General features: G+C 43.3%; 1 protein-coding gene across 2 annotated transcripts in view; it reads right to left on the bottom strand.

Annotated features, from left to right (window-relative positions):
* Positions 1 to 21,243, bottom strand: part of FAM234B (family with sequence similarity 234 member B) — a 406,169-nt gene that overhangs the window by 383,819 nt on the left and 1,107 nt on the right. The window contains exons 2-13 of one of the 2 annotated variants that reach the window (XR_007630082.1): positions 15,925 to 16,317; positions 14,890 to 14,988; positions 12,062 to 12,250; positions 10,431 to 10,561; positions 9,696 to 9,843; positions 9,211 to 9,352; positions 8,448 to 8,591; positions 4,969 to 5,050; positions 4,582 to 4,737; positions 3,916 to 4,033; positions 2,541 to 2,767; positions 2,254 to 2,455 (exon numbers count right to left, since the gene is read on the bottom strand). Coding sequence is in view for 1 of the 2 variants with exons in the window: in XM_050325292.1 (XP_050181249.1) it covers positions 2,450 to 2,455; positions 2,541 to 2,767; positions 3,916 to 4,033; positions 4,582 to 4,737; positions 4,969 to 5,050; positions 8,448 to 8,591; positions 9,211 to 9,352; positions 9,696 to 9,843; positions 10,431 to 10,561; positions 12,062 to 12,250; positions 14,890 to 14,988; positions 15,925 to 16,317 (1,835 nt within the window). In the remaining variant the exon portion in view is untranslated. Of the gene's footprint in view, positions 1 to 409; positions 2,456 to 2,540; positions 2,768 to 3,915; positions 4,034 to 4,581; positions 4,738 to 4,968; positions 5,051 to 8,447; positions 8,592 to 9,210; positions 9,353 to 9,695; positions 9,844 to 10,430; positions 10,562 to 12,061; positions 12,251 to 14,889; positions 14,989 to 15,924; positions 16,318 to 21,243 lie in introns of those variants that run through there. The other variant, XM_050325292.1, reaches the window with a different exon arrangement.

Here is a 21,243-nt window from a genome sequence, read left to right as displayed (position 1 = left end):
TATGGTGAAGGGCATCAGTGTTTATACTGATCAGTTGTCATCCTCTCTGAACACCCTATTTATTCTTAACTTCCAGGCCCAGACTCCTCCCTGCCCCCAGGTTAAAAGTCCTGCTGCAGCAGGAATGGGGGATAGCTTTCAGACATCTCTCTCCTCGTCTTTCCTATCTGTAATGACTCCCACATGCTCCCCCCTTGCTTTTTCCCCAGAAATCTCTCATTCTGAGGTACTTTGCTGTCCTTTTTACTGTTTCTTCACAATCTTTGGCTATACTTTTGCTTTTTTCTTTGCTTCTATTCATCTGTTCCTTTTTCCCTATCATAAAAATATTGCAAGCAACCCCCAAATCAAAACCCAAAGTACACTCATCATCTCTCAAAGGTGAAACACTGGTTCACATGACACATGATGCTGTACACAGTATTTATTTGCTCCACTGCAGTTCACAGTTCAAATACATTTTCCCAACAATATACAGACAGACTCTTTATTCACAGTGGGGGAGGGTGTGGGGTGTGGGCAGGGTGAATTCACATTAAGGAGGAGCTAATGCCACTGCACTGGAATAACAGTTCTCTCAGGAAGAACCTCAGAAGAATAACTACTTAGGTAACAGCCGCTTCACCTTTCCCAGCAAGGTGGTGGCTGGTCAGGAGGGAGGAGGCACTCCTGTTTAATCCCTCTTATGTTACTGGTCCTCACACTTTCAGTCCTATTATGCAGCTGTATTGACTGACTATGTATTATAAACACTAAACCCTGTCTGAAGGAAAACGCCAGGCCTAGAGCAGTTGCTACAGTTGTGCTAAATATATACAAAGCTATTTACACAAAAATACCATTAAACATATACAAACTGTTCACAGGCTCTGACATTAAGAGAGCAGGGCCCAAGGACCAGCCTTGGGGCTTGCAGCTAATCTGGAAGGGCTATCCTGGAAGCTTTATATGAAGAGATGCAGGGATGATAAAGAGAGAGGGTGATACAGCAAGGAGAGGTGTCAAGAGCCCAGGAGAGCAAACCAGTGGTAAATGCACCCATCTGGAAGGAGGGTCAGTCTGCCATAACCTCACCACTCACTGGGAAGTGCAGGGAGGCTAGAAGGACACATGCCAGCAGGAGGACAGAAGAGTCTTTGCAATCCTCATTGCAGCCTGGCTCTGCCTAATGTCAAAGGTCAGACCTGGAAAGGCATACTGGGAAAACAGTCCCTACATTGTTACCCTGAACTGTGGGGAACTGTTGGGGCACCAAAGTGTTTCCTTTTTATACAGTCATTTCTCTCACAAGAAAGTTCGTGCAGATGCTCTGTAACTGCAACACAGGAGACTGATGACACACTCTGGGGCACAGTTTGAAACACTAAACGCACTGTGAGCAAATGTCTCCCAGAGGTAGCCTGTTCCTCCTGGAACTGCACACAGGGCTGCGCTGGCAAGGGAATGGCAATATTGAGCCCAGAATAGGGTTAAAATGCACAGAAAAGCTTTCCAGTTCTGTCTCTGTCTGAGCCTCTAAACCCTGAAGCAGTGGCATAAGAATCAGCTTTTCTGTGACCAGATTGAGTGACCTTTACAGTGACAGTTAGGATCTGCTGGGAATCTATCCCAAAAGGGCTGTGATATATTTGCAAAGGAAAACTCAGCTCATTGGACTGCAGTGTGATATTACAGTGGGGTTCATACAAAGCTTAGGGATATAGAGAAATAAGATGTGAATCTTGCACTTCTACGTCACCCACATGCACCTGTCCTGAACTTGGAATTGGGAAAGAAATACACAAGTTCAAGGGCTGGCAAATGCTATGGAGACCATCTTTCTCTAGATCAGGTAATTCAGCCAGAGAGCTAGTTTGTTCATGAGTTTGGGGACAGCATGAAGAAGAGGGCTGAGAACATGGGAGAGGCTCTAGACAGGACTAACCCTGCGGGAGCCAGACAGAGGCTTCAATCTAAAAATACAAATATTAAAGCAGGTAGTGTGCTTTATCCACACCATTTGCCTTGATCCATCGTGGCCCGCTCTAGGCCTAGAGATTGTTTGACTGCCTGGGAATACTGTTTGGACATAAAAAGGTGTGTTCTAAAATTCATTCATAAATTAAACATACAAAAAATATACATATATTGTATAAATTAACACATATATATATAAAGCCTGGTTTTATATATATATGTATATAAATTCTAAATTCACATTTCTGTGTTACCTGGAAGGAAGCATGCAAGAACAGCATATGGAGGGGGAGTCACTGAACAAGGTTCCTCTGGTACAGGTCTGCCTAGGACAAACCTGCCTCTGCCAGCATTCCCCAGATAGCTGAAGAAAGGGGAAGTGCTTTTAGCCCCTGTTCCCTCTACACAGCAATTTTCTGGAAGATCCACAGAGCAGCTTCCTGTATTCCCCATACAGGCCACAGGTCCAACCAAAATCTGAGGAATCACCAGGCTAGAGCTGGAGAAGGAAAGGCAAACAAACATTAAAGCCAAAACCTATTATCATCTCTTTGCATCCCACCAGTCTCTTTGCACAATCTCACCTTCTGAGGAAAGTCAACAAATTTCATCCGGGCAAGAAACCGCCTCACTTCCCCACGGCTGATTTTCGGAGTGGTGGTGTCTTTTAACCACACCATTCGACCTTGACTCATCATGGCCCACTTCAGGCCCAGCTTGCTGACCGAGAGAAATCCTGGTTGTTTTTCAGAGGTTGCAGTTGTTGTCACAGTGATGTGAAATGCATCCTTCTGGAGATCGTTAATTCCAACTGGTCCATCAGAAAAGGAAGAGAAAATAGTGGTGAGGAGTAAATTATTACATTTATTCCAAAAGAAATCTTACAGTCTTTACTCAGTCAAAATGTCCACTGGACTGAGGGTATATTCAGTCTGACTTTATAATTCCACGTACCATAGTTAAAAAGGGAAAATAATTTTAAGTTAAATTTTTTTCCATGGAAAGAAACTGAAATTTAGATCAGAAATGGAAGGGATTGGTTCCAGGTTGTGGTTTTGAGCCTGACATAGGAGATGCACATATTTCAAGAATGTGATTCACTCTCAGAGCATTCCTTCCCACACCTGTTAGAAGCTATTGTTTACCGCTATAGAAGGGGAAATCTGTAAAGCGCGGGCAAGTCAGTTCACTGCAGTCACTGTAGAATGATCTGTACAGACCTCAGAAATCCCAGTTTCTAAAAAATCCCTCTAAAAATTGTATTCTATTTGTTCTTGACTGAACTGTGTTTCTGATACAAACCAAATTACACATTATCACTATGAGGCAGTTTTTCCATGCTTCCTGGACTACTGGTCCCAGTGTTGGATGAACTCCTCTTTTATCCCACATTGCCCTGCACAAGAGGCTGGTTAGTGGTCGAACTGCTTTAGAAAGAGCAAGGCAACCCAACAGGGACTGTACAGTCCTGTATAGATGCTAAATTTGTATCTACTTTTCCCTAAAAACACAAGTTTAAATATTCTGAATTCCCCCTTATAAAAAGAAAGACGAAGAAGCAGCACGGCCAATATCCCAAAGAGATGGCCAACAAAAGCAGAAGTGTATCTGAGACGACAAAGTTTCATAGTGATTCTTCATGCACTGCCTTAAACCATAAATAGCTCCATGGAAAGCAAGGCAACTTCTCTGGTGTAAAATATGCATGAAATCAAACTTGGACCTTTCCTTGCTTAAACATGTGCAAGAAACTTTGTGTGCCTTTTATATTTCCAAAGTAGGGGTCGGACAGGACGTTTGTTCAGGTGGAAGATGAATCTTATTTCCCACTGTTGGCCTCTGTCTGATGGATCTCGGGTGCTACCTTTAGAGGCAAAACTACACCCTACTGTTTCTCACAGCTACTTCTCTCTCCATAGTTCTTTCAGCCTAGGTAGTTTCTCCTCCATTTGTACTTACCTGCTGAAGCAATGACTTTGTCTGTTGCATTGGTGAGGTCCAAAAGGACTGTAGGAAAAACAGGATGGAGGAGATAGAGGTGGTGCAGCCCTGGGCGCTCAGGTCTGGGACCAGGTTGCTGTTGGATCGACAGACAGACAAAAACATAACAACTGGCTAGCAAAGAGGACTCCAGCATTGCCAAAAAAATAAAGTTTTCTGACACTGCACTGTCTTTCATGGATCAGAGAATCAAAAACTCTATGGTTTAACAGAGGTGAAACTTCGGTTTGGTAAGACTGAAATCTGCCTCTGTCATATCCAGCTTGATGGGTAGAGCTACAGTCTGGAAGTTTGAGTCTCCATGCTGAATTCTGTGCCTGCGGGCAGAGAAGTGCTCTGGGTCTGGGAACAAATATGCAATTACAACACCTGAGTGTTGCACAAAAGAATGAAGTTCATACAGAAATTTTTAGTTTTGTGGATGTGAAATTTCTGTTGATAAAGCTTTATGATGAAGAATTTGCACACAAAAACTCCTGTGTTTAGGCTCATGTCAAAGGAAGAGATGTCCCTGACAGCCTTCTTATATGTTAGCTTTAAAATTCAGTGATAACATGAAAAAAAGACAGAGACTGCATGCACTTCACAGAGAAACCTCAAAGTGAAGAAAGGATGCTTGCTCACCAAACTTTGTAACACAGGCTGTGTTTCATCAGCCCAGAAGAGAAAAACAGACTTCTTGTCCAAAGTCATGACTGAGAGTGCATCAAGTTGTTGCTTCTGCCACGGGAGTTCCTGGTTCCAAAGAGGGAGGCCGGATTTGCCATCTACCACCACCACCTCAAGGCAGGGAAGAGACTGAGCATTAATGGGGTGTCCAGGTGTGGGTATATAGAGCGTGCCCTTGCAGTTCCCTTGCCTATGCTGTTCCCTTTCATGCCTCTGGCCACACAGTGATGACCGTCAGCCACAGAAATGGGAAGAGCTAGGAGCAAAGAATGCTTGTCTCTTTCTACCCAACCTCCCCCACTCCTATGCTACCACTGGCCTCCTTGCCTTCACCTGTTTTACCTTTTTGTTCCCATCTCCAGTCTGTGCTTGCAGCATGAAGTCCAGAGTTTGGTCAGAACCGAAGTAACCTGGTACAGGCTGGCTGTAAATTTGGAAAAAGAAACACTAAGCCCCATGGTAGGAAAAAGGGCATATCAGATAGAGGCAGAACAGTTGCTTTCATCCTCCGTTCTGCCTCTTAAAATGGCAGAATTTGCCATGCTAAATAAGATCTTTTATTCACTCAGAGCTGTTCTGACTGTCAGGAACCATTTGTTGGTAGATCAGAAAAGTGAAAAATGGTCAAGCAGACCATGGTGCTTGTCAGCCATTCTTCAGAGTTGTCTGTGTGGGGGGCATCCCTTGATGGGCTGGGTAGAATCTGTTTATCACCCTGTGACATGACTCTCTATTATCCTTTCCTTAGCATGAGAACCTGTACAGTTTTGCTATGGTTATAAAAAAATTACCCAGCCCTTCCAAAATGCATTGCCACATTCAACCTCCTGCTGAAAGTGGATTTCCCAGGCTGCCCTAGCTGTGTGAAATGGATCTTAATATACTCACCAATAATGTCAGCCTATGATTCTTTGTTTTCTTATTGCTGGCAATTTTACAAGCCTTTTTATGACCTTGAGCAGGTTAAATGAAGTGCCCTCTCATCCTTTCCCTTCTGGGTGACATAACATTAATATTTCTCATTATAAGTGGTTTTTAGCCATCTTTCTTGCCTTTGGCTTTCTGAGTCTTGCCTCTGTCTTCAGTTCACCACAGCTAGACACAAGGTTCTAAATAAGTACAAACAATTCCTCAAAATTCACTGAATCAGAGATTTTATGGCAAGTCAGGATCAAAGTACGTCCTCTCTCCTCTTGTTTATGATGGATTACTGTATTTCACCCGATTAACCAAGTACCAGTAGGCCAACTTTGCCTAGATCTACCAGCCGTGAGGCTTGCTACAGAAATACAAAGATGAGATGAATTCATCACTTCTCATGACAGTCAGTTCTAATGATTAATTTCACCCAAAGAAACATGCTTGCATTTTCATTTTCTTGAACATGAACAGCTTTTGCTTCAAGGCACTTTTTCTTGCTATGGCTCCTATTTCTTACACATGCTTATAAAATCATCTCTCAGGCTTCTCTTTGATCATATAAACTCACTGACTTCAATCCTTCCATGCTAAAGCATTTTTTTCCAGACCTTTTCTCAATTTTTTTCCAGCTCCCCCTTTAAAGTGTGCTTGAGAGAATGGTTCCTGAACATCAACACCACAGTACAACAGTGGCTTGACTGTTTTTACTTAAGACATCAAACAATGTAATTTGCTTTACCTTTGGCAACCAGAATTAATGCTTTCAAGGCAGTATCATGAGACAATCCTATAGCTTGAAAGCTCCCCAGTAGCAGAAGGAAGTAGTAAGTAATTCTATCCTACGGGTACAAACTCAAAACATCTCCTAAGGTGCCTCTTCTCATGTCCCTTATGGGTTACAGTCAGTGGCAGATCCCACAAACTGAATGCAGACAGACATATGTATATCAGATGCTACCAATCAAGTGAAAAATCCCCTGGGCACTTTCTCAAATGAACCAGAAGGCTAGTAATTATTCCTGCCCAACAGTAATCCCCACAGAAATCTGCTATTAATCCTCTCTCATCTGAAACATCCATTTACAACACAATTTGCAACTGCTTACTCAATTTCATGGTCTCTGAACTTCACCCTTGTTTTATGAGTACTGATTCTCCTTTATGGTTTTCCATGGATCTCGTCAAAAGCTATCTGGAAATGCAGCACATCTGCAGCAGCCATGTTGTTTTTCTCTGAGACTGTTCCCAAAGGTCTGGACTCAGTCTGCCTGGCTCAATGTGCTTGAGGCAGGTATACCCAGGAAAAGAGGGGCTCACAGCTGGCTCTGTAAGCTTTGTCTGACAAGGATTTCAGTCTGTTTGACTCTGTGGTAACATCCCTGAGCTGAATTTGTCCCCCAGCCTGTGTTACTTAAGCAGAACTTTTCTAAGTTCTTAAAAAAGCCAAACAAACCTCTTAAATAAATGCTTGTCCACAGTATATTCAGTATGGAAGATTTTGTCTTTCTTAACTCTGAGAAAACAAGCAGTCCAGAGCTTTAGCACAGTGGCCTTGAACAAGAATTACTTGCATTATTTTTCAGTGTCTTTCTGTCAGCTCCTCTACATGTGTTGTACTCTGTCCCTTGGAAGGTCACGGAACCAGGAACAACAGGGCTGGAGAGCAGCAACCTGGAACACTAGCTACCCAGAGACATTGTAAAGTCTCCATCCTTAGAGATATTTATAACCTGACATTCCTGAGTAACTTGCTCTATCTGAGCTTGCTTGATGAGGTAAGTGGCTTAGGCAATCTCCAGAGGTGCCTTTCAACCTCAACCATATTAGTAAAGAAGTTTGCAACCCTTCTTGATTTATACCCACCAAATTTTTCCAATTCATTTGTGGGTCCATTGAGAAATTTCTTGTATATAACTGATTCTACAGCATCTATGAAGTGGCTTTGCTTAGTCAGTACACACTTACCCTTTAAACTAGACTCCATACACATCCAAAAGCCTGCGGATTCTGGGCCCCAAAAACATTTAGTCCATTTCCTTTCCCCATAGCATGATCAACTAGCCATAAGCCATTCCTAAACTTGTTGCTTATGTTGCCTATCAGCCCTCAAGAATGTGGACACTACCTGAACATCAAACACAGTTGACCACCAATTTTTTTTCTTAATGAAGTTCTAATGCCTTCTTCCTATTTATGCTCTTGACAGTCAGGTAACACTGAGCTGAGAGCTGCTTTCTTTATTCTAGATAGCAGTGCAAATTGTTTCCCACATAATTTCCTTCAATTGTGCCCAACTGCCCTTTGCAAATATTTAATCCTGAGCAAGCTGAAATTGCTGGTTATTATCAACCCACAAGATCTGGAAAATTACTTAATTTCCATGTGTGATAATAGAGAATGAGTAGTATTATTTCAAGGTTTATATTTAATATGGATAGTGTGCTGACTGCCAACAGAGTGCTATTTTCAACTTTCAAGGAACATTAAGATCCCTGGGCCATCCTCAGACATCTTCTCTAAATACTTAACATCACTAATGTAACTGCTCCTCTACTGAACTGGGATGTGGCACCCCTGGACAGCAGATGGACTGAATCACCCATCAGTAATCTCCTGAATTCCGATGCCACATCATTCCCATGACATCAGTGTTGGGTACCTGAATCAGCCCCTTATTTGTGATCACTCACAAGCACACAACTCAAGTTTTCAGTCTTCTTGTTCCTTGCTCTCCCTGCCTTCCTCAGTTGATAAACAATGTACACCTCCAATTCTTAGATTCCTCTGCAGACTTGGAGAATTCCTGTCAATTGCTTTCTAAGCAGCACATGTGCTTACAACTGTAAGGCAGGAAATGGTACAGGAAGAAATAGGACAGAAAAACATTCCCAGTAAGTAACCTGCTGATATTCTGCAGCTCCAGGGTCCAGCGGGGCTCCAGGTCCTGTCCCTGCAGAAGGACCAAGCCCTCTTTGGTTGTGATGAGCAGGTTGCTGCAGTTTGTGTCAGGTGTCTTCATTGTCTGCAGGAAGTCAACACCCCCGCTGGGACAAATGGAAAGCAGAGAGGAGATCAAGGCTTGTATCTGCACATCTCAGCATTAGCTGCTCGTCCACATGGCAATTCATCTTGCTTAAGATTTGAACTGTTCTTGGAGAAGTCCATCTTTTCCCCAGTGATGGGTGTTCCTCAGTTAAGTGAGCTTAATTCAAATGTGGGGCCTTCTGAACATTGTGACTTACTATAACAAGTATAGAGTTTGTGAGTTCACATTTTTTCCCACCCTTTATTCCTATCCAGGCTGACTTGCACCACAATTTGGCAGTAAAGAATTCAGGCCCACATAGGCTGAGCTTCCCAAAGAGACTCCATTAGTTGGGAACACCTTTTTTTTTCCCTTCAGCTACCCTTATAGGATTGAAGAAAGCAACAAGGAGCAGGAGAAGCTAAGGACTCCCTTTTATCATACTGTGCTCTTCTTTTAATAGGACAACCACAGGACGGGGGAAATGACAAGTTTCCCACAGTATTCCCCAGTTATCAAGCGGACAATGAACAGAAGGGCAGTTCTGAAGTAGAAAGAACCATCTCTAGGAACACTAAGAAGCGCCCACCCTCCCATTCCTCTCCCAGAAGGAGCAAGATATCAAATCCATCTTCTACCTGTAAATGTCAATGAGCTCTGACAGGTTGACAGATCTGCGCTTTTCCCACTCTGGCTCCTCCTGCTGCAGCATTGCAGGAAAGCTGTCCCGGTTTCTGGCTTGGGTAAAGATATCCTTCAGGGCAACTGCTTGAACATTACCTGTCAGGAAGAGTAAAGATGAAGAGTCCTGACTGTAAAAGCTAACCTAGTAGAACAAAGGGTGATTGGGACCACTGCAGTTGTGGTAGAAGACAACGAAATGCCCAGAGCTGGAACCTCCCTGGCATGATGTGCCTTTTGGGAAACTTAAAAGTATTCCAGACTAACATGTATTGGTGTTCCTGTGCTTTTGCACAGCGTGGCAGTGAGACTAGTTCCTATGCCCTCCCAGCTTGTACAGCAGAAGGCATGGTAGAAATATCCAAGGAATGCTCACCATTTTAGACAAAAACTAATGTTTTCTCAGTAAGGTGAAGTGCTGGAAAGGCAAGGTGCATCTTACCAAAACCAAACAGGATGTAGATGGCTCCCCGGTTGGTGATGTGGACTTGGGGGCCAATCACTTTCCCTTCTCCATTGGTGCTGTACTTCACAGGCCCACCCAAAGCAGTCCCAGTCTTTCCCGATACCAAGATGAAAAACACATCAGGCTGCAAAGAGAGAGATGTAGAGGTTTTTATCAATGCTTTCATGCACCTGTGCACTGAATCTTCCCCCAGTGCCACAGCATGAAGCTCCACTGAATTTTTTTCCCCCTCAACAAGATCTAGCTAGTGTTCTCTTTTTCTTTGCTCAGTCTGGCTTCCTGGACATCTTACATTCAGTTTTTCCTCTTGATATAAATGCATCAAATATGGAAAGGACTTCAAAAATCTGAACTCCTCTAACAACATCAATGTTAGGATTGTGGCGAGGGATGAGCATAATGGAAATCTGCATCTGAATTAATCATGCAAGTATTTCTTTCTTTTGGGTAAACTAAATGCTCCCTTCTCCAGAGATCCATCCCTACACTGCTGCTAAACATTCACTTCAAACCACGCATTCATTGAACAGAAACAGATAATTCTCAAATCTCAGTCAGGGGTAAATAATGACCCTTCTGTTCATTCCCAGCTGTCAAGAAACGCAGGTAGTGTCACTACTATTGTTTGATCTAACTGCTCTGACCTACTGGAAGAAAAAAGGGTGCTTTTCAGCAAGGTCTCTCCAAACTCTGAGTAGGGATATGCTGTACCTGTGTCTCTTTGAGAGCCAGAACAACAATATCCCTAATCCCATCTCCATCTACATCTGGAAGAGTAGCAGCTGGTGCAGCCAGGATCCCACTTGAAAGGTGGATAGAGTTCAGCGTCCAGATTGTCTTGCCTGTGGGAAGAACATGAGGAATGAGACCTGCAGCACTTGTGGAAACAGAGGGCATCCCTAGAGGGTTGCACAAAACCTTCTTGAAGGAGGCAGCAAAAGAGCTTATTTCCCCCATTCTCCAAGAAGAGGAAGCACAAAACTACAAACTGGGGCAAGCTGCAGTGGGAAGCAATATACTTCTCCCAGCATTTCTTCAGACTGTCTTTGAGTCAGGCCTCAAGTCCTGCTGTGTATCCTTTTTAGCATCTCTCTAGAAAGACCTGAGCCTTAAACAACTCCTGAAATATCAGAGAATATTTTAGGATCACTTTTGGAAGAAAAAGCTAAATGAGAGTGTTGCTCTGCAGGACAGCAATTGTTTGCCTCAGCCAGCAGTAAAGGCTAGGTAGGCGAGGAAAGGGAACAGATGGGCAGTTCTGATATTCAAGTGCAAATCTGTGTCTCAGTTAAATTCCCAGCAGCAAATTACCATTCCAGCATGGCAAGCTCACTCCACCTCAGGGTGAAAGCATGTTAGCAGACATGAAGTCAAATGGTTCAGCAGTCCAGCATGGACCCAGCTGGAAACTCAGGAAAACCAGATTTGCAAACTTTGCAAATAAACGCCCCAAGAAAAGGGCAAAAATGAAATTCAATGTTTTTACTTTTCCATCAGTCTTTTGCTAATGCTTCTGCTTTTTCAATCTTAAAACTGGTTTGCTACTGCTCTGTAGGACTAGAGTTTGACCCTGTTTGACAAAGTAAACTAAAGGCCAAACCTGTACATTAATAACATTAATTACTGCTGGTAAAGGAGACAGCTCGTGGTCCTCACCATGCAAACACCATGCAAATAATTTGGTCCCTAAAGGCATTGAAATGTAGGTGCCACTGCTCATTGACTGGATCTGTCACTTAAACCCAAGGTTTCTTATATGTCTCCATTCTTGGTTCAGATTCCAAAAACATCCCTATACCTACCTATGAATATTTCTGCCACTGAATTAATGTGGTAGAACAAACAGCAATCAGAAAATGAAGGTGCACGTGATCCAGTGATTAAAAATGCAATATTCATTCACATCTAATCAATTCTTCTATGCTCCTAATTTCTCTGTAAGACTTCCTGGCTGTTGTGCTTATCCTTATATAACTTATCCAAGAACGTCGTTGAGCTTTGCAGTGCTGTTAGGTAAGTGATGGCTTGTACTAACAGCTCAATGCTGATGGGAACAGACTTTACGTATTCCTTATGACATGGGGATGGTACAGGATAAGATTAACTCTTTGAAATATTCTGAGATGGCAGGATGAACATGTTGCTGCAGAGCTGCAATGATTTGGATTCTCTTATCATGTGTAACTAAAAACTCATTAGTTTTAGTTTTGATTCCTTCCTGTATGCCACTAAGTAACAGCCACCATGAAGTGCTGAAACTGAATAATTCATGTTCATTAGTCCTCTAAAGAAAAAGAAAAAAAGTAGTAGCATATTTCTAATATGCTGGTAGTCAACTGTACCTGTGGGGGCGCTGAGAAGGCTGAGGAATTTTGATATTCCAGTAACAAGGCAGACAGGCTCTGCAGCTGCCCCCAGAGATAGCCCGTTGCACTGCACACTTCGAGTCTCCTCTGGAAGTTGGATGGACCACAAGGTGCTGCCATTCATACCAGAAAGTGCCACCACAGTTACAGAGGGTCTAGAGACACCTAGAAGAGGCAGGAAAGAGAGTGTGTAATCCCTTTGTATCAGAGGTTGTGACCATGCCGCCTTTGGTCCTTGTGCTTGAGTTCCAGCTCTAGCTCCTGGAGTTGAGTGGCTCAAGACAGCCAAATCCGCACTGCCTGAAAGCAAAGGTCAAATCCCACCCCCTAGCTGAGCCTCTCTGCCTGCAGAAACTATCAGTAACCTCCAGACAAGCTGGGATGCCAGTTAGCACTGCAGACAATCATGCAGGTTGGACTGGAGCTCACAGCAAGAAATATCGTCAGCTGGGCACACAGAGAACCAAGTTCCTGAGGACAATGTGCTCAGCTGTGCTGACTTCCTCATGTGAAATTTGCTGCTGTCAAACCAGTCTGATTCTTCTGATCCCCTCTCCCTCAACAAAACAGCTAGCACCAACGGGAAACCTTAAGTGACTCCCAAGGCAGATATCACCTCATATGAAAGTCCTGGCTTGTTTGTAATTCTGAAGCAACAGAAGGTGATTGGCAGTCTGAGACCTTTTTCCTTTGTTTTCCAAATGAGTTTTATTATTGTGAAAAGACTGAATGCAAATATAATTGGTGTAACTCAGGGTTCTTTTTCTAATTCACCAGTTAGCACAAAATGATTGTAAAATAAAGTACTCTGTGTTGACTCAATTCACTGTTGGCTCTGATTCCAAATGTGAGCAACTTTTAGCTCAGCCTTCCCTGAGACATTAAGTGTGGTTACTGTAATCTCCATCTAGTACAGTCATATCACAATTTAAGATGAACTTCCATACATTTCAAAATAACAACAGTCCCAGTCAACCTCTGTCTTACTAGCAACACATGCAACGTGTGACCTGACTACACAAAGGGCATATCTGTGCCACTGGCTACATACAACTCTGAGTCTACTCTCTAAAGCAAACTTCTTCTCTTCTCAAACTGAAAATCATGTGGCTTACGCTAACGGGTTGCTCCAGATCAAGTTATGTTTGTAATGTTGATAGGGACCAAGAATAACTAACTCCTGAATGCAGCTCACAGCTGTTCTGTGTACAAGCTGGAGAAACAGCTAACAAGTCATAGCTTACTCCATCTGGTACCTATCCCAAGCTTATCTCTACTTGACACTGTGTGAATGCTCTGAGCACAAGCCAGAGGTGGGCTGATGTCCAGCTATGTGGGTTTAGGACTGTGATGTGCTTATACCTGTTTTAGCATTTGGTTTTTGTCTTCCAGCATAGCTATAGCCCAGGAGGCAATGAGATATGACTAGCTACACTGAGAGCATGCTGAGAACTGTACATATATCTGTGATGAAAGATAAATACAATGCAATGGCAAAAATACTGAATGCAAAAACAACCTATATGAACTGAATGCTGCCAACAGTATCTCACTCTCATTTATTTTTTAAATTACTTTAGAGTTTTCTTTCTGTTCATAGGTTTCCTCCTATAGGACTTGCTCTGAAATACCAAGGGCCTTGCTTGGGCCATGGAGAAAGGCATTTTTCCTATCTTCTAATGATATTTTTATGACCCTACTCTTTGAAGAGCCAGGGCATTTTGCTCCCCTAAGAATTTTTCTTCAGGCTGTGCAATGTATGCTTGCTCCCTGAATATGTCTCCGAGGCTGAACAGATTCACCTAATATCAGGTGCTGCCAGGATGGGCAGACACAGTGTATCAGACAGCTGGGAACCTCCAGGACTTCAGAAGCCCAGTGCAAGAGGATGTCACTGGACTTGGCAGCCCCTGTGTAACAGTGGCCAGTACCAGCAGGCTGCTGCTATGTTACCTGAGGGGTGTGAGGATAAACAGAGAAAGCAAAGCAGCCAGGAGGAGGAAGCAGAGTGATACCTGCTGAACAGCCAGGAACAGTAGCTTCCCCATCATCAGTCTATTATCTGTGAATTGACAATGATTTGGAGCCTGGCAAGTGTATGGACTGACATAAAAAAAAAAGGCTGAAAAGTGAATGTGTTTCCTGCAGCACTGACTTACAGCTGCTCTAAAAAAATCTGTAATGCTCCCTGCTGGCAAGCCACTGTTTAGTTCAGAAGAACCAGGCCACTCCAACAGTTAGCTTGGCCACCACTGTTTCCTTTTGCCAACTACCCTTGGTAATGACCAGGACACTGGACCACTGATCAGGAAAAAGTCAAGACCCTACCACTGAATCTCATTTGCGATCCTCGTCAAGCTGCTTCCCTTCTCTGTGCTTCCACTTCTGTGCCTGTAAAATGGAAGTACTTTGACTGAGCTCTTTTGTGAAGGAGTCTGAGAGATAACAAGGGGGAAAAACACACCTTATTTCCATTTGCTATTTGTGCAGCAGTGCTTTCTGATCATTCTATCTCTGTTCCCAAGTCAAGTGTGCACAAATGCAGGACAAAGAGATGAAGCTGCCCCAAGATGAAATAAAGGCAAACAGGTGATGTTGACCCAAAAGGTATGAGAGCACAGGTTTGCAATGAAAATTATAAGCATGATCAACAACAGGGACAGTACACTAGCAATTTTAAGGAACTCTGAAAAGAGCAGTGCAGTGGATTTGCAGCAGCAGGAACTCTTCCAGCGTAAGACAAACATACAAAGGTCCGTACTGACACACAAAAAATAGGAACGGAAAGGAGATGTGGTGCTTACCCATGACACTGGCATTCATCAAGGCAGTGAAGACAATGAGGATGTCAGGAAGCCCATCACCGTTCACATCACACAGTTCCAGTGGAGATAATATGCCACCTGCAACAATTACAGAGAATAGCACTGTTGTCAAAAAAGGCCACCTGGCTCATTTTCCACACTCGGAGAGGAGGGTTGGTCCAGAGAAGACATTCATGGACAGCAAAGCCTCACAAAGTCTGTTAGGGAACCATCAATGTCAGGCAGCTCACACCATGGTAAGATGTTTCACTGCACGGCAAGGCAGAAATCTAGCATCTGGGTCAGAAAGAGGAAAAAAGCTAACAGAAAAGACTTATGTTTCCCACTTCGATTTTTGAGGTGATGTAGGAGCTATGTATCTTATGAAAGGCTTATGGAAGCCAGGGCAGAAAGCAAGAAGGGAGAGGCATATCTAGACTTGGCAGAAATTGTTTCACAAACCACTGTTACTCTACTGAAGAACTCAGAATGGCAGATACTTTAGAAATGTTATCAGTGGCCTGTATAGGATAACAAAAGATCTCAAATGTTGATTTATGGATTCAAGCAGGACAAAAAGACAATGAAATAAGGTTAGTTAAGCTAGTTAGAAGACACAAAGACTTCTATCCCTGTCCACCCAAACACACTCACACACTTCAGTGTGGAGGTGCTGGTAAAATCCAGGTTGTAGAAAGGGAGGCACTGTATTTTAAAGTGGGCTGGGCCATTCCCATCTGGAACAGAGCACACCATCCAGACAAAAAGGCAGGATGGGAGAAGAGTCAAAATAATTTTTGGTGTTGGCAGAAACAAAATTTTGTAGCACTGTTTTCTATTGATGCCAGATTTCACAGGCTTCAGCTTGAAGAGCGAGCAGGACATGCCCACCTGTCTATTATTTCAGAGCATCTGTAGCGGTGAGGAAGGGTCTCTGCTCTGACCTGGCTCTGCCAGATAGGTCTCTCCCACTGATGCTCAGCCTGGGAGCCGCCACCTCCCCCACGCCAGATGCCATTCCTAGGGCTTTCTCACCTGCTCCCTGACCTAGGTTGCGGTTCCAGGTGTTATGCAAGTCTCTAGGGGGACAGGGAATTAGAAACGCACACACCAACACAAGAATCATCGAGATCACCACAGTGAGCAAAAAGATTGCTGTGCGCAGGTATGGCATGAGGGAGGGAGCAGCCTTCTGCTCCAAACTCCCAGCCGTCTCAGCAGGATAACCCTCAGGCGCGCTCTCTGACGTGTGCTGCTTTGTCATCCCAACCTCCACATCAGAATCAGGGTCCTGTATCTCTTCAGGGGGGCTCTTCCCATTCTTGACCCCCCCATTCTTCTGGATGTTGAGTACAAGGTCATCTTCACTTTCATCACTGTCAGCCTGAGTGAGGGGATCATATTCCCCAAGGTCTGGGCTCTTCTTTCCTGAGAAAAGAGATGGAGAGAGAAAATAAAGCGTAAATTCCTCACTTTCACAGGAGAAAAGGCTGCAGTGGAAAGTGATACCAAAGGAATGAGAGAGCAGTCTGCATTTTACATGGATCCAAGCAAGAAGTGTGAGAGATAAAACAGGGTGTCTCCATTTTTCAGTATAGCAGTTGTAGGAGGAAAGGTGCTTTGAGTTTATTTCCCTCAGACAGATGTGTGCATATATATATATATATATATAATCAATATACATGCATATGCACACACACATATGTATGTGTATACATATGGAATTCATGGCTGATCTAATTCTAGTATTTCCTGATTGCTAATGCGATACACAAACATGAAGTACCTAAAGAACATGAGTACCTAAAATGCAGCACTGACTTAACTTCAGAGTTTGAACTCCTTTAGCATTTGCCAGCCTCTAATCCCACTACAGCCCCTCTTCACTTGTAGTCTATGTTCTCTGAGGGGGCCTCCCTCTGTAACTCATTTTTCACTTCCTCCTCCTGCCTGGTCCAAGCAGCACTGCTGCCTTCCAGTGTGCCACAATCTGCTGTCCTGCTTCATGAGGGACAGATGGGATAGAGCACTGGGCATGGATTCTTTGAAGTGCTGGTAAAAATGGGTATCGACTCCTGAAAATGAGAGGAAAGTGATTTTGCCCTTCTGGGCCAGTACCATGCTGGTCTCTGGAGGAACTGGGCTGCCTCTCTAAGACACCCGCTTCTCTGCAGGCTCAGCTCCGCAAGAGGGAATGCTCCAGCCCCTGCAGTAGCCAACCATAGAGCACCTGCTCTGTTCCTGATCCCAGCAGAGCCAACAGCTTGTACTTGGGCTGGTTGAGAAAGATAACTTAGTATCGATCCCTTCAGGTGGCAGTAGAAGAAAGTAGCTTATAGCTTTAGCTGTCTCCTCTACAGATGCCTGGAACATCACATGGACGACTTGTCCCCTGAACCCTAGACAGCCACAGGGAGTTTGGTGAGGGCAGGTACAGAGTCCAGTCATACACAGTGGCGTAAACCCAGCGCCATCTGTTTATAGGGACAGGCAAGATCATGCAGACTGGCTGCCCTGAGCTACGAGTGGAGGATCACGTCTCAGGGAGCTGCCCTGTGCCACCAGGCTGGGCATGGAGCCATGGCCACTGCTCCAGTGATTGCAGAGTCTCAGCCTGTTTCTCTCTCTCTCCTATTCCAAGGTGGGACTTTGCTATCCCAGATATCTGCCTCATTTCCCTTTGCTTAAAGCTGATCTGAGACAGGAACTAACTTGTGCCAAAGATGCCTGAAGTGATACATGCAAGGCATAAATAATAAGCAAATATATGCACACTGTAACCTTCCTCTGCCACTAAGATGATGGGAAGGCTTTATAGAGCGGAAATTTAAGGGCTTTTGTGATTATTCTTCCTGAATAAGATAATATACCTTACTTCTGGTTTTCTTACTAAAGACAGACTCAACAGATGTTACAGTTACAGATGTACTGTAGTGTCTAGTTAGTGCAACACACTCATTTTACATAATCTAGAATGTATTCTGAAGCACACGTATCTCATTTCTTTCTCATTTCTTACCCCACAAAATGACCTTAACTTCCCCTTCCTATACCACTTATAAATGGCATTCAGTGTCAATTTTAGGATTTAAGAAAAGCTGTCAATTCCACTAAAAGTCAAATGCCCCAAACAAAATGGAACAGCCAGGACAACCCACCTACACTGAATAGAAGGAAATAAAAATATCCAAAAATATCCAACAAGATCACACATCTAAGTTAGCCTTTTCCATTTTGAACTAGGGGCTTTCTACAAAAGGCTCATGTCAAAATAATCTAGTGCACATACACACTCCAAAAATCTGTTCCTTCTAGAGGCAGTGCACCCAGCCAAAAAATACTGCATTCCTGCGTGTCGGTCTGGTGTATCTCTGTGACACACTGCATTGTTTCATACAGGTCTGCTCTAAACAGGTGTACAGGTGTTCAAAGTCTGGGCTTTTCAGGAAGTCTTGATAACCTGGGCTGCACCTTGTAAGTGCACATAAGGCCACTGACCTCAGTGACACACAGGTCTCTGCTCAGAGATTGCAGCACAAATTTCACAGATGTCTATACAGTAGGTTGTGCTGACAGTGACTGAAAGACTACTCACTGAAAACAAAAAATTCCAGAGAGGTCTCGCTGCCAGGTTATTTGCAGCTTCTTACTACAGATCCATATGTGCCAGTTCAAGCCAGGTCAGAATGGTATGAAAAACAAATGTGGCTGGCCCCAGAGTAAATGGTATTTAGCCCGAGAAGTCAAAGTTGGATTAACTAGACTGCTCCTGGTTTTGGAAACTGGTGAGCTTTGAGTAAACCATACTTACACTGCAGATATACAGTAATTTTGTAAATTAACTCCAGAGGGTCAACCCAGAAGACTGAAACCTGCTGTTCATCCTTGGAGCAACTAAAAGCATTGGTAACGATAAACTTTTTCTGGAACAGTTTTGTTCTAGATCTCTAGGAGACAGAAAGGACCTCAAAACTATGGCTCACCCACTCCTGGAATGGCAGGGATTGAGATGTTGTCAACATCAACAGTGGTGTCAACTACAGACAACAGGAACAGGTGTAACAGGAACACCTGTCCTGCTGAGAACCACTGATCATGGGCTAGAAAACAGCTACTACACAGTAATGAGAGCTTTTGATGATCTACATAAGAAAGAATCTACTGAATTATAAGAGAGCTAAAAAGCAGGATGCTAATAAGTCTTAATTCATGTCTAAGCCTGACTGGGAATCAGAAACTGGCACTTGTTCGCCCTGCCTTTCCTTAAAAGGTTATCTAGCACTCCCAAAAGGCACAGCCACTCAATAGTCAGGCATAAAATGCCCTGCTATTTTTCAAGTCAAAAGGAGGGAAGATGCTACCCTTTAACAACTGCTGTTGGAGCACTCACCTAGCACGTGTAAAACACAACTGTACATCTAATCTCAGAGGTTTCAAACACTTATCTCCCACTGTTCAGAGAGAACCTTAACAACCAATCTCTAGGTGTTTTGGGAATCTGGAGAGATTCCCAAAATCAAGGACGTGCTCAGCCCAGACTTCCAAGGCTGTCCTGCAGTGCAGAGAACACATAACTTATGATTCACCTGGATGGAGAGAGAGAAGAAGGAACATGACTCTTCATCCAAGTTTTAGATCACTTACTGTGGGAAAGTGGGCTATCACACCTGGCTTCCCTTAATCACTCCCAAATGATTTTCAACAGAAAAGCATAGATAAACATAAAACCCAGTAAAGAATATGAGAAAACAGGGGCAGTCTCATACCATTTAGGGAATTACTATTTATTTGTAAGTGCTCCAGAAGCCAAGTTCTTCCCTTTCTGGACAACAAGAAGGCTCGGGCTGGGGGGAAAATGTTTGTCCATCAAGAGAAAGCTGAAACTGCCTCTGTTGCAAGTGATCAGCTGTCAGAAAATACATGCAGTTTTCAGTTTTCCATCGTGGAAGCAGATATGCTAAGATCTGAGCCAGCTTCATGGTCAAACTCTCACCATATCTCCTGAAACAATAATCACTGTGTAGCCTTCATGATAAATTAGTCTCTGTGCTAAAGCAAGCAGCAGTTCCATGGCCTTATGTACGTACCAGATCTGTACAACTCACACTTTGTTATCTGTCTTTTCCATAGCAACTCTAAGTGTATATAAACCTTGCATCCACTTTGCAGTTACAGAGTTAGTATCAGTTAAGTCAGTTTCCCTCATGCTCTGTCTTCCCTCCCTCCTAGAGGTATAGTGAATAAAGCACCTTCTGTTCCGACCTGCTGTAAATTGTATTCTATTTTTTCTATGGCATCAGTGATAAAAGAGAGGTTCACATTCAGTGGCCTGTGGTTACAACCAGAGGAAGTGTTGCTTGTGGTCTGTGGCTAAGTTACTGGTCACATCACTCTGAATTTTCTATCTTTTTTCTTTTTTTTTTTTTAAGCTGCTGGAAGAAAAAAGCAAAAACCGAACACGGAGGTTTTCAAAGGCAGAACAGGCAGAAAATGCCCCAAACTTATCAATTTTCAAGGGCAGTAAGTTTCTAAACTGCACTTATGACTTTGAAAATCCCCTGTGTATTTGCCTAACGTTATTTTTGCACAGGCAGCTCTTGCAACTATTACGATAGAAGAATGTGACCCTGCAATGAAGAATAGATGAATCGTGTGATCATGATTTGGAAAGGAGCATCTGTGAGGTGATCTGTGCTGAAATTAGGTCCCACTCATAATGAAATATTCATTTCTAGTGCTGATGGTTTGAAAGATATTACTTGTGATTTTTTTTCTGGTTTTGACTGGCTGGAAAGGCTTTTCTTTGCACTCACTTTGGAGTGAAAAGAGTAGATTTTGAGAGTGCAGTTCTCAGTGCATTATTCCAGTGATGACTGCTTCTAGTATCCTTTATATCTAGTATCCTCACTTTCATCTTCTGTTTATTTTTCTGGCAGTTGGCAGGCACCAGTCAGTGGGTACTGCAGACATTTCTCAGCACACAGGGAGATAAGTTGCCACATATTGATTTTTAATTAATTTAATGAGATGCAGCAGGAAAAACAGATATAGCAACAGGCTTTCTGCTTTCTCATTGCTGTTGGAAGCCGCACTGTTCAAGAATTAAACACACAAAAAAGGTATGATTTCGGCAGTTTAACCTAAGAACTGATGCAAGAACCTTTTTCTTAAGGACAATTGCAAGGTCTGTTGTGATCTTTCCAAATCAGTGTCTCCTAACAACAGATATCAAATAGATCACGCTGGTTCTAAAGAACCCAGAAGAGATTTGTACTTGTTATTGCACCATTCCCCGCTGGTTTTGCCCTAATGCACACATTTACACCCACCACTTTGCCCTTTTCCTAAACAGAC

This window comes from Myiozetetes cayanensis, unplaced genomic scaffold (assembly GCF_022539395.1).
Source record: "Myiozetetes cayanensis isolate MyiCay16 unplaced genomic scaffold, myiCay2020 scf3, whole genome shotgun sequence".
NCBI lineage: Eukaryota > Metazoa > Chordata > Aves > Passeriformes > Tyrannidae > Myiozetetes > Myiozetetes cayanensis.
This window is presented reverse-complemented; position numbering and strand designations above follow the sequence as displayed.